The 12,399-nt window shown below is 41.3% G+C and overlaps 3 protein-coding genes across 4 annotated transcripts; 2 read left to right on the forward strand and 1 right to left on the reverse strand.

Moving 5' to 3' along the window:
• Positions 1 to 203: 203 nt before the first annotated feature.
• aldh9a1b (aldehyde dehydrogenase 9 family, member A1b) lies at positions 204 to 4,847 on the reverse strand. Its single transcript, XM_046851797.1, is given in 11 exon segments — positions 204 to 851; positions 1,135 to 1,247; positions 1,525 to 1,666; positions 1,859 to 1,946; positions 2,213 to 2,401; positions 2,529 to 2,669; positions 2,900 to 3,096; positions 3,182 to 3,316; positions 3,492 to 3,620; positions 3,783 to 3,938; positions 4,460 to 4,847. Coding segments are annotated over 11 exon segments (1,578 nt in total). The 5' UTR covers positions 4,653 to 4,847; the 3' UTR covers positions 204 to 756.
• A 1,291-nt stretch (positions 4,848 to 6,138) lies between these two features.
• Positions 6,139 to 9,351, forward strand: uck2b (uridine-cytidine kinase 2b). Its single transcript, XM_046850657.1, has 7 exons — positions 6,139 to 6,331; positions 7,254 to 7,413; positions 7,513 to 7,609; positions 7,771 to 7,913; positions 8,025 to 8,122; positions 8,216 to 8,264; positions 8,536 to 9,351. The coding sequence occupies exons 1-7, from the start codon at positions 6,227 to 6,229 to the stop codon at positions 8,667 to 8,669; spliced, it is 786 nt and encodes a 261-aa protein (XP_046706613.1). The 5' UTR covers positions 6,139 to 6,226; the 3' UTR covers positions 8,670 to 9,351.
• An 838-nt stretch (positions 9,352 to 10,189) lies between these two features.
• Positions 10,190 to 12,244, forward strand: czib (CXXC motif containing zinc binding protein). Of its 2 annotated transcripts, none has more exons than XM_046851417.1 (8): positions 10,190 to 10,307; positions 10,389 to 10,472; positions 10,779 to 10,835; positions 10,926 to 11,007; positions 11,324 to 11,355; positions 11,695 to 11,772; positions 11,862 to 11,927; positions 12,006 to 12,244. In XM_046851417.1, exons 1-8 carry the CDS (start codon positions 10,302 to 10,304, stop codon positions 12,081 to 12,083), a joined length of 483 nt encoding a protein of 160 aa, XP_046707373.1. In that variant the 5' UTR covers positions 10,190 to 10,301; the 3' UTR covers positions 12,084 to 12,244. The 2 variants fall into 2 exon arrangements, with proteins under 2 accessions (XP_046707373.1, XP_046707374.1); XM_046851418.1 differs by having other exon boundaries at positions 10,284 to 10,307; positions 10,687 to 10,835.
• Positions 12,245 to 12,399: the final 155 nt, after the last annotated feature.

Genomic DNA, 12,399 nt, shown 5'->3' on the forward strand with positions numbered 1-12,399 from the left:
GAGATTCTTAACTTAAATACAAATCATTATTGCTACAGTGCCGTCCGTCATTAAAGCTTTTATTATTATTTAAGCAGTAGAACATTCATAAATACAGATTAGTGTTAGTGCCTTTATGCAAGCAGCATGGATTTTTTTTTTAATTGTTTTGTCATTTAGCTTATTTCAGTTTATTATTATAAAAATCCCTGAACCTACAGAGAGAAAGGAAAAGGTCATGTTTATTTATTTGTGATAACAGTACACGTAAGGAAAAAAATTGCGTAAAGATTCCCTTGTATAACAGTCTAATATCTGGAGATTCAGGAGATTCGGGGGATTCAGGAGCTCAGAAAATGCCGTTCCGCTTAAGTTATAAGCAGATAGTAAACAAAACTATTGTGGTGATCAGTGAATGATACCAGGACCCCCCAATCCCCCGGATCACCCCACCCCTCCTCATGATAAGGCACTTTATAGAATATAAATATCAAGTCTGTTTATCGCCAGAAAATAAGGCTCTATTTCCAGTGATTAAATTAATGAAATAATTCCTTATTTATGCACAGTTTAAATCCTAGAAGTCAAATCACCAGCTATTACCTGATTATATGACTGCTCCTCATTCATGGCAGTTAATTAGCAAGTTATGACCTTCTTATTTCTAGCAGCTTGTCTTTATGACCCAAATGATGTACCTTTAGGCTTTTACTGAGTTTCAGTAAGACCTAGAGTGCAGAATGTTCGTACAAAGGACATACAGTGTTTGTCTTGGGTTTAAAAGAGACTGTCCACATCTCCCATTTCAACCACCACAGACTTGAGCTGAGAGTAGTACTCCATGGTTACCTGGCCATTTTCTCTTCCTATACCTGAAAAGACATGATATAAGAAAATAAATCTTCAACAAGAATCTTTAATACTAAGATAGTAATCAGAGGACATTTTAGATGTCATCTAGCCACAAAGATGGACATAAACCTTGTTGTGTGACTATGTTGCACAGAGATCTTTCCCAATTTATTTATTTATTTATTTATTTTTAATTGCCTTCCAATTATGGACCTGCTACACACTGGGATCATTATTTTCATAATCATTCGGATAATTGTAATTATGCTCATCAAAGTCAAACTTATTTTTCTTGCCTATTACCTGAAGTTTTATAGCCTCCAAACGGCACTTCCACAGGCGTGATGTTGTAGTTGTTGATGAAGCAGGAGCCGGCCTGCAGGTTCTCGATCACTCTGTGTGCTCTCTGAATGTCTCTGATAGACAGAAATGAAAGAAGAAACAAAAATAAGGGATCAAAACATCTAAAGATAAGTGGTGCCCTCTTGTGGCAGTGCTATTAACAAACGTGTCCAAATGTGATGAATCTGACATGAACATGTAAACATATTAAATCAGATCACATCATCCCTGTTAATCTTTTGGCAACAAGGATGTTTTATGAGCATTAACGCTAGTAAATTTAATAAATCACAGTTATTTAGAAGGTTGACTCTCTGAATCTATTGTAAATATACGAAAAGGACTGCTTACTTGGTGAAAACTCCAGCAGCCAAGCCCATGGTGGTGTCATTTGCCCTGTGAAGAACTTCGTCCTCAGTGTCGAAAGTCAGCACCGACATCACAGGCCCGAAGATTTCCTCTCTGACACATGTCATGTAGTCTGTGCAGTTGTCTACATACAAATTATTCAGCACACAAAGTTTAGACATTTTTGCAATACATTTTGTCGCATAGCGATTTTCCTCAATGCCTTTGTACTTCCACATATCTAATCTACTCAAATGGATTTCAATTCCCAAGGTTGTAAACAGTGATCACTAGCTGGTGGTGAAGCAACATTATCTCTGATAATAGTAAAACTCACCAAGCACACAAGGAGTCATATAATATCCGTGTTTTAGTTTAGGGTCTGCCGGTGTGAACGGCTCTCCTCCACACAGCACTCGAGCCCCCTTACAAAGAAAATGTAATTAAATTTTGAGGAAAAACTAAACTAGAAACTCAGGTTAATGAGCAAATGACAAGGAAGAATCAATGCAATCGTAAGAGCCAATCAAAATTCAATAGGCAAAAGTAGCCAATGCTTATGTGAAAGGTGGATTCATGTTTTGTGTATATCCATTATTATTCAATATTGAAGAGCTTTAAAAGTAATTCAGTGTAAATCAGTGTAGCTGAGAAAAGATAAATAGTAATGCTTGTTGAATGTGCCTCAGACCTCTCTTTTGGCCTGCTCCACATATCCCAACACTTTGTGTAGGTGCTCTCGGCTAACCAGCGCACCCATACGTGTCTCTTCCAGAAAGGGATCCCCGATTTGGATAGCTTTGGTTCTCCTCACCACCTCCTCCAAAAATTGTGTGAGAATCGGCCTGTGCACGAAAACCCGCGTCCCGTTACTGCACACCTGTGTGTAAAACGTGGGGTAAAAGTGCCTCCTTTACTAATGTGGGTCAGAACTGTGTATAATCATTGACAGATAGCAGTTACAAATGCAATTGCATGTCTATCATGCTATAACTGTTCTTCAGTACCTGTCCCTGAGACAGAAAGTTGGCCATAAGTGCTCCTCTAACTGCGTTCTCGAGGTTACAATCCTCAAAGATGATCAGTGGAGATTTGCCACCGAGCTCCAGGGTCACTGGCTTCACACCTTTGGATGCCATTTCCATTATCTGAAAGGGCAAAAAGACACCGGACTTTCAGTCTAATGTGATAACTTTCATTTACCTCAAATATATTTACAAACACGTTTTTCCTTCGAATGTGCGATTTGTGGATTCTTCTGGTCCATGTTAGTCTTATGGCAGAGGCAACTATATGACATTGCTAGTGAATGATGTGCCATTTTCAGCACTGTAGTTTACACTCCATCAGCTACTGATTAAAGAAAACAGCAACGTACCTTCTTGCCAGTTTGCACACTCCCGGTGAATGAGACCTTGGCCACAGCGGGATGCTGACACAGCAGTGCGCCTGTCTCCTGAGCGCCCTGCGCCACGTTAAACAAACCGTCAGGAACACCAGCCTGCGTGTAAATCTCAGCCAGCAGCACTGCACTCACTGGGGTCAATGGGGATGGTTTGAACACCATCGAGTTCCCTGTGAACGCAAAAATCTTAATCAATACCAACATCCTGGTGTATATAAATGTACATTACTATCATTTTGAAATGAGAAACAGTACCACAGGCAAGAGCTGGAGCCGACTTCCAAGCTGCGATCTGGAACGGGTAGTTCCAGGCTCCAATTCCCACACACACTCCCAGTGGCTCCCGGCGTGTGTATGCAAACGATCCTCCAGCTAGCTGTACATGCTGCCCTATAAACCCGATAATATTATTATTATTATGACAGAAGTGTCACAATTTCTCATCAAAATCCAGCCAAAATGAACATACTGATACTTTGCTCCAAAGTACTTTACAGTGCCACCAATTTCCATTTTATCTCATTTACAGTGAACTTTATTAGGAAATTCTGACATGCTAACGAACCTGCCATAGTTGTGGCGAGACCTGCAAAATACTCGATACACAGCCGAGCGGAGTCCACGTCCAGCCGTGCCTCAGTGATCGACTTGCCGTTGTTGACCACCTCCACCTCGGCAATCTCTCTCTTCTTTTCTGTCCACAGAAATCACACCAACAGCGACTGAGCTTCTCCAATTTAAACCGGATCAGGTGAAAACATTTTAAACAAAACCTCATCAGATGAAGACACGGGTGCTAAAACTTTCAGTGTGTCGATAAAACGAGTTGCACATTTTCATCTAGCTGACCTCTGACCTCAGTGTACCTGAATGAGTCGTGCTGCCTCCAGCATGATCCCGGCTCGCTCCATTCCAGCCATCTTACTCCAGTGTGTGAAAGCCGAGCGGGCGCTGTTTACGGCCTCATCCACCTGCGCCGCTCGACAAGGGTGCAGCTGGCATAAGACAAGACCTACACACACACACACACACACACACACACACACACTCACAAGCTAATTTATTCATGTATTTGAATTTTTTCTATTAACATTTCATTATTATGCAATTATTTGCTGTCAAAAGTAAGTGCATGTCATAACTATTCATTGATTATGACTGTTTCATAACTGGCACATCACTTAACCAATCAGAATATCAGTCATGACCAATCAACTCACCAATCACTGAAAAGAACTATTTTCCATTAACCAATTACTGATCACAATTGTTTCTCCAACTCTATAATAATATTTTGATCGTCATGGAAAAATAAATATGCAAATGAATGTATGATGTCACTGGTTTTTTTTTGCATACATCTTGAAGAAGGTTAAGGTGACGCTGAATGGCCCGGATGTGAAAGAGAGGTTGTAGAACATGAGCACGTGACTGCTGGACAAAGTTTAACTTCACAACCAGACTGAGACAATTGTAGTGTTGTGTAGTGGACACCGGGTTAATCTTTTTAGGAACATTAACAGAAGTCGTCACCTGTCGCGGGTTCGTACACCGGCTCTGATCCGATCTCACCCCCGAGACTGACCCTGTTGCCGCCCCAAAAGTTCAGCGGGTCTGTTATCTGCGTGCTCCCCGATGAAGCAGCCCGGTTCAGGCGGAGGACTGAGGCGCGGAGGCGCGGGGAGAGTAGAACAGAGCTCAGCACACGCATCGCTGCAGGAGACATCTAACACCACCTGAAAACACACACACACACACACACACACCTGATCTCCGACCAGGAAACTAAACACTAGTGTACTCCAGCGGCACGGTTATAACCTGCATAAACACAAGCCCCCTTCCCTCAGCTGCATCAGGGCTGTGTCCTAAACCGCACACTACCACCGCAACTAGCGTGCAGAAATCCGTGCAGCGGGTAGAGCAGCTGGTTTTCAGGGGGCGTGGTTTATTCTAATGATGATGATTCCGATTGGCTATAACACACGTCACTCATCTCCTGAAAACTTGCTTTCTAAATTTTATCATTATTTTGCTCAGATTTTATTTCGTCATATTTTGTAAGATAATACAGGTGTAGTGGAAATTGTATACATTCGTAATAAAGTAGTTTTATTTTAAAGATAATTTATGTAAATGATGTTTAGTGAAGATGGGGCGGGGCTTCTCAAATGGTGGTTTCTATTGGTCATTTAATACAGCATTCACCGTGTGTCAAAAATATTTTTTTCTTTATAATTTTTTTTTTGATAAAAAGTTACATTTTGCTTTGTAATACATGCTTTTATTTGGATTATACCTGATTTATTTTTCTTCCTTTCTCAATTTTGTTAGGAATTTTATTTTTCTGTAGATCACAGTGTCAGCACACACTATTTACAATATTTTGGTTATTCATAGTTAATAAACGTTAGTTATAATTTAAATACATGCAATAAAACGAGACAATGACATTCTTTTTGAAAAACATGACTCATTTATTATTTACATTTAATTTTATTTGTACAGCAATGGACATTGTCGCATAGCAGCTTCACGGAAATAAAAATATTATGAATATACATTCACAAATTATCTCTTAAAGTTGATCCCTAGTGAGCGATCCAGTGGCGAGAGTGGCAAAGACAAAACTCCTTGAGACTTCACGAGGAGGAAACCTTGAGAGGAACCAAACTAAAAAGGGTTTAGTCTTCATCTTCAACACCAAATGTCAATTTATTGTAATTCCATCATTGCTAAGGTCATTAACTGCACACTGATGGAGACTTGTATGCAAAAACTGTTCAGGGCAACTAGTCCTAACCCATTATAGCAGACAGTTTATATTTATTACAGTCCAAATCCATCTTGATGGTTCTTTCACAGGAACCTCATAGATTTTCAGACTGTTCAGCTGCAGTGAGTGGTCTCCAGTTGAAGAGAACTCTAATCAGTGGTAGAGCACCAGGATGAATCAGGCAGATCCAGAAAGAAGAAGGTGAACTTCCTTTAATATGGGCTGTATTAACAACAAAAATATAGATGTCGAAATACCAGTACTTTCCCTTCCCTCTTGTGTGAGTGCACTACTGGTGTTAGTAAGTGGTGAATTAGACAGGGATTCTGCCCTACCTAGTGCACTAGGGGTGAATTTGGGGTTTGGGCTGTGGGCGGTAAAGAGGCAGGGCTTGGTCTTCAGTCTCTATTGGCCTATTGGATGAATTAGTAGTCTGTCTTTGGGAGTTGAGGACCTACATTCCAGACGTAGTGCGCAGGGACCGGATTGGGATTGGACCTGCACCGGGGCCGCAGCACTGCAGCATGGCAGGAGACAGTGAGACACGACTTCAGGACCAGGAGGAAAATGGCAATTCCATCAGACAGCCGTTTCTTATCGGGGTCTCAGGAGGCACAGCCAGTGGGAAGGTTCGAGGTTTCATTTTTTTTTTTTTTACTCTTCCATGATTCGCTTTAGATGTGTTCCCCCCCTCCATCTGAATTCAGTTTCTTTTGTGCCCATGTATGATGCCAGTGGTCGCGCGCTCCGGCCGCGTGGCTTTGATTAATAACCCGGTTATCATTTATAAAATTATACATTTATAGATATTAAGTGATCATTACAACATTTCAAAGACCAAAGCAAAAAAACCCACAACTTTATACTCGATTAAAAACTATTCTGTAATCGGAATTCCCAGTTTGCGGGATGGCGGCGGCGCGTGGGTTTTTCCTTTGTCAAGACACGTCATCAGTGTGCGACCGCTTCTATTAGTGGAATGAGCTCATTTCTCAACACGTGGCCAAACACAAGCAGCTCACTAGCAAAAAAACCCAAACCAGTTAATTATTTAATTAATTGGTAATTAATTAATAAGCTAATTAACCAGCTATTTTATATGTATACAAATGTTTATACCGGTATTGCACACAATATCCAACCAGTTTTGTTGGGCGAATTTAAAAGTATTTACTGGTGTTAACTGGTATTTTAAAAACGTCTGTTCATTATTATTGTTTTCTTGGAAAATATATTAATTACTTGGGGATTTCGCCGTTATTCTGCTATTGTTTACACGATGACGTCGAAAAAGTGCGACGACGATGATCTAATCGCGTGGGCTGCTCATTTAGCTGGAAATATGACGACAGCTGTTCATTCCCCTAACCTTAATGATGTCATTGTTTCAAAAGTTCCCCAAAACCCCTTTCTTCCTTAAAAATATATATTTTATTATTTTAAAAAGTACCCTCATAAAGCGAGTGATCTGACTAGGAAAAGGTTTCAGGTTTTGTTTATTACCCCCCCAAAACGTTTCATGTCACGTGATCAGCATAAACTCCTCTGCAGTCTTCGGTATGTGCCAAGATCATGGAGATGCTGGGGCAGAATAAGATCGATCACCGGCAGCGTCAGGTCGCCACCCTGAGCCAGGACAGTTTCTACAAAGAGCTTACCCCTGAACAGAAGTCCAAAGCGGTGAAAGGGCAGTTCAATTTCGATCATCCAGGTGATAAATGCTGTGTATCAGTTGGATCAGTCTGGTAGTTTGGGTGTGGTTGAGACAGCATGCTTAGTTTTTTTTGTTTTTAACATCCATTTTGTCCAGACGCCTTTGACAACGAGCTGATCTTAAAGACGCTTCATGACATCATCCAGGGGAAGACGGTCCAGATCCCAGTGTACGACTTTGTCACGCATTCCAGGTCAGCTGCCTTGTATACCGTTTGCTTTCTTGACAGTCACATGATTATTTGTGTGTCGATCAATCAGCCGATCGTCTGGTTTCCTTTGTTTGATCTCTTACGCGTTCGGTGTGTATCCGAAATTCACAACCAGGATGACTTTTCTGTTCTGACTGTAACAGGAAGGATGAGTTTGTGACGCTGTATCCGGCTGACGTGGTTCTGTTCGAGGGAATTCTCATGTTTTACTTGCAGGAGATCCGGGACCTGTTTCACATGAAGCTGTTCGTAGACACCGATCCAGACACACGGCTCTCTCGTAGAGGTACATGTCTACGACGATAGACAAACCACACCCACAGAGAATACAATAGAATCATCACAATGGAGTATTGAACCCTGCGTGTGTGTGTGTGTGTGTGTGTGTGTGTGTTAGTTCTACGAGACACCAGCGAGAGAGGACGTGAGCTGGAGCCAGTCTTGTCCCAGTACATCAATTTTGTAAAGCCAGCTTTTGAGGAATTCTGTCTTCCAGTGAGTTTCTTTTTATTCATTTTTTTAATTTCTACTCACATATTTCTGTATTTACATGCAGTTTTGCTGTATTTTTTGTTCTTTCTGCCTTAGACTAAGAAATATGCAGATGTCATCATCCCACGTGGTGCCGACAACTTCGGTGAGTCTGTTCAGAAAGAAAGCATTATTTATTGAGAATATCTTACACATCAGTGAACTTGTGATGTTCCTCATAGCTGTTTACTTGTTTTTTTGCAATAAAAGAAAATGTTAATTGAACTCCGGGTTACCGAAAGGAAAGTTGTGGGTTTGAGAACAAGCTGCCCATATGAGCAAGGCCCTTAACTCCAGGGGGCGCTGTATAAGAAAAGAATGTAAATGTATATTTGAGAAGTGAAAGCCTTTCTTTCTTTCTTTTATTTGTCTCGCAGTTGCAATAAACCTTATCGTACAGCACATTCAGGACATACTCAACGGTGGCGTTGGCAAACGCCAAAACGGACACGTGAACGGTCACGTGACCCCCCGACAGAGGCGCTCGTCCGAGTCCAGCAGACCGCACTGACCTCGTCGCGTCCCTCCTTCTGAGGAGGGTGGAGGCCGGCCTTGTGAAACGCCATTCAATGCTCTTTCATCGACTCTGGAGGGCCAAGGCCACTTGAGCTGGCTGATATGAGATTTTTTTTTTTTTTTTGCATTTACCTTCTTATTTTTCTGCCCAGCTTGAGTTTGGGAATGTTTTCTGTTCTTCATTGTCATCGTCATCCTTATTTGTAGAAAACAGTGTTTCATTGCTCAGACTAAAAAAAAAAAAAAAACACTCCAGGTGTTGGAACGCTGTGATTGAGTTCAAATGGGTGAGAGAGAGAGAGCGAGAACGTGTGTGTGTGTGTGCGTGTGTGTGAGATGCCTTTAGAAACTTGAAGTCAGAACTCAGGAAGAGTTAACACAAAGGCTGGGGTTTCTCCTAAACGCCAAAAATGTTTACGTCCCACCCTTTATAAGGTGTGCATGTGGTCACGTTTTCTGACTCTGCTCTACTGATGGTTTTATACCAAAGTCTTCGTGAAGATCTTCTCCACAAGACGTGTTACAAGACGGAGTGTTACAAAAACACAGCTGCTCCCATTAGCGGTCACTTGAAAGCTAATTGTAATGCGTAATTGTACTCTTGAATAAAATCTCATGTTATATGACTTTTTCCTTCTGATGTATTTGACTTTGTGCATTAAAAAAATCTAAACCAGTGTGATGTCAGGGAGTTCAAATGTTATGCATTTTCTGCATCCTCCAGTACTTGAATTGTAGTTAGACCACTAGGAAGCTAGACTATTTCTTTTCACTTTTTTTATATTAGAAGAAGAGTGAGGCTTTAATAATGAAAGTGTATTGAAAGAAACTGAAATAATAATAAAATAAGAATTTGACAAGCAAATTGTACTGTACGTTTTTTTTTTCCCTTTTCATTCCTTTATTTATGGCCGCGTCCCAGTAGGGGTGACCGATTAGACATTTAGTGCACTATGTAGTGCGATGGGGTTAATGTTTGGTCCCCTACATAGTGTACTTGTATACGAATTTATTGTGCATTAGTAGTGTACCGGTGCTAGTTTGCTCCTGACCGGAAGATGGCGCTTTCATTCACTAAGTGCGCGCTGTTTAGATTGTCACCGCTAGATGGTGCGATCACTTAGTTCATGTTCATTTGGTATTGACCACTAGGTGGCACTCTAATTTACTAATTTTTTTGCATGCGGCTTTCATCTTAACCGCTAGATGGCGTTCTCACATACTCAGCGCACACTTGTTTGTTTCAGACCACTAGATGGTGCACTCACTCAACACGCTAGTTTAGTCTTGACCGCGAGAGGGCGCTCTGACTCACTAGGTGCATGCTAGTTTGGTCCTGTCCACTAGATGGTGCTCTCACTCAACACGCTAGTTTAGTCTTGACCGCGAGATGGCGCTCTTACTCAGCAGGTGCATTCTAGTTTGGTCCTGTCCACTAGATGGTGCTCTCACATACTAAGCGCACGTTTGTTTGTTTCAGACCACTAGATGGTGCTCTCACTCAACACGCTAGGTCAGTCTTTGACCGCTAGATGGCGCTCTCACCCAGCGCACTCGCAACGCCAACGTAATTAATACTGCTGAGTAAGCGCATGTATGCAATCGCCTCCCAAGTCCAAACACCAACATGGGGGTAGGACCTGTCATTTTCTGGTTCTTTGTTGTTGTTTTTTTTTGACAATGATATAAATATAATATTTATTTTTTACTTCAGAAATTCGGGTTGCAGTTCAAAGCAACTTTGGAGAACATCACGAAGGTTCGACCTGACGGAGACGACTTCCGCTGGTATTTAAAGGTAATGTTTAGGCAGAAACAATATTAGCTGTAGTTCTGAACCTGAATGTATCTCATTATTTTGGTGTATATTTGGGTTGTTTTACCCTGTAATTCCCTGCAAAGTCGTGCTGCTAAGTTTAGCTTTTTCGTGGCTGAATGCCAAATTGATATCTCCGGATTACATAGTGCCCTTGTTAGGCTACAGAACTGTGTTTTATTTGTGCCCTTCATAGTGGGCGTGTGTAGGGAGTGTGAGTGTATTCGGGATTCAGCCTCTATAGCAGCGCTGTGAAACGATGACGTGATGATATTCTTCGTTTTGCAGCTGAAGTGTGGAAACTGCGGTGAAATCTCAGATAAATGGCAGTACATCACACTGCTGGTAAGGACATCATGATCTGTTGCTTTCTATAGAAATTAAATAGTTTTTTCAGTCTGTATTTATTCATTACTGATATAAAGGTTTCCTCAGGACAGCATGCCGTTAAAAGGAGGCAGAGGCAGTGCGAGTATGGTCCAGAAGTGTAAACTGTGCTCCAGGGAGAACTCCATTGGTAAACACACACACACACACACACACACACACACACTCACTTACTTTGATACCAATCAACTTAATTGCGAACTTAATGACCACAAACCACGCCCCCAGTAAAAGTGGGCGGGGCCACCCATTTTAATTATTCTGAGTTAAATTAATAATTGTTTTAGCATCTAGCCTGCGCAAAATACATTTACTGTTTACCAAAACCATCTCGGAGAAGGAGCACTGAAACAATCCCAGCTGCTGGCATGCAGATGTGGACGCTGCTTTACGTAAAAATTAAAGAAACTCCAGACATTAACCTCAACACTGGATTTCACCCACAGATATCCTGAAGGACACCATCACGCCGTACAACGTGAGTTCAAACCCAAACACTTGTGTTTATTATTTATTAATAACCAGCTTAAAGGTCAGATGTTTGTATACAGTGAGCTTCAGAGCGGGTTTTTTTTCCTTCTCCATGACCAGAAATATATTTAACGTATTTTATTTGTGTCCAGTGCATTTATTTATTGTTCCACTCTACTGGAATTTTTTTCTATTATGAAGCATATTTAACTCCGATTGAACTTGAGTTGAATATATAAGTATATTATGAACAGCGATGACTGAGATTAAACGTTGTCCTTTACTGTAGATATCATTTTTCTAAGTAGTTTATGGACATGGTTATTATCCCAGTTGTTTCTTAAAGGCAGAGGACAGCGAGAGGTTCAAGACCATGGTGCAGTTTGAGTGTCGAGGCCTCGAGCCGGTCGACTTCCAACCTCAGGTGAGGAATAAACGTCCCTTTTTTTTCCTCCCTGTACTTCACATTCCAGGCCGAGACGAAGCTCCATGTTGTTGTTTTTTGTTTCTCAGGCAGGATTTGCGGCTCAGGGCGCAGAGACGACCACTCAGTTCCCTGAAATTAACCTTCAGGAGAAAGTAAGTCAGAGTTTGCACTTTGCACTCATTAAGAACATCCAGTAGACTATGTGGAATAAACCCATCGTGTCTTTCTAGGATTGGACGGACTACGACGAGAAAGCCAGCGAGTCGGTGGGCATCTATGAAGTCACACATCAGTTTATCAAGTGTTGAAAGCGTCGGAGTGGAGATGGCCTGAAAATCCAGTGAGGAAAAAAGAGACCATATACAAGGAACATTCATAAAAAATACAAGAATTGTAAATAGACATGTTTGGGAATACAAGAAAGATGAGCATTGGAGATGCTGATCTTAATAAAAATGTTATCAAAGAATTGTTTGGTTCGATCTCGAACTAGCTGATTTGTTAATATTGAGAGGGCCTCACACTTGTTTCTCTTAACACACATTCCTATAGTTTCTGCGTAATGTCTGTAAGAAGTACGAGGTCCACTGGACATCCTGTCTGGACTAACACACCTCTGGAGTG

The sequence above is a fragment of the Silurus meridionalis genome, chromosome 6, assembly GCF_014805685.1.
Source record: "Silurus meridionalis isolate SWU-2019-XX chromosome 6, ASM1480568v1, whole genome shotgun sequence".
In the NCBI taxonomy this organism is placed as follows: Eukaryota; Metazoa; Chordata; class Actinopteri; order Siluriformes; family Siluridae; genus Silurus; species Silurus meridionalis.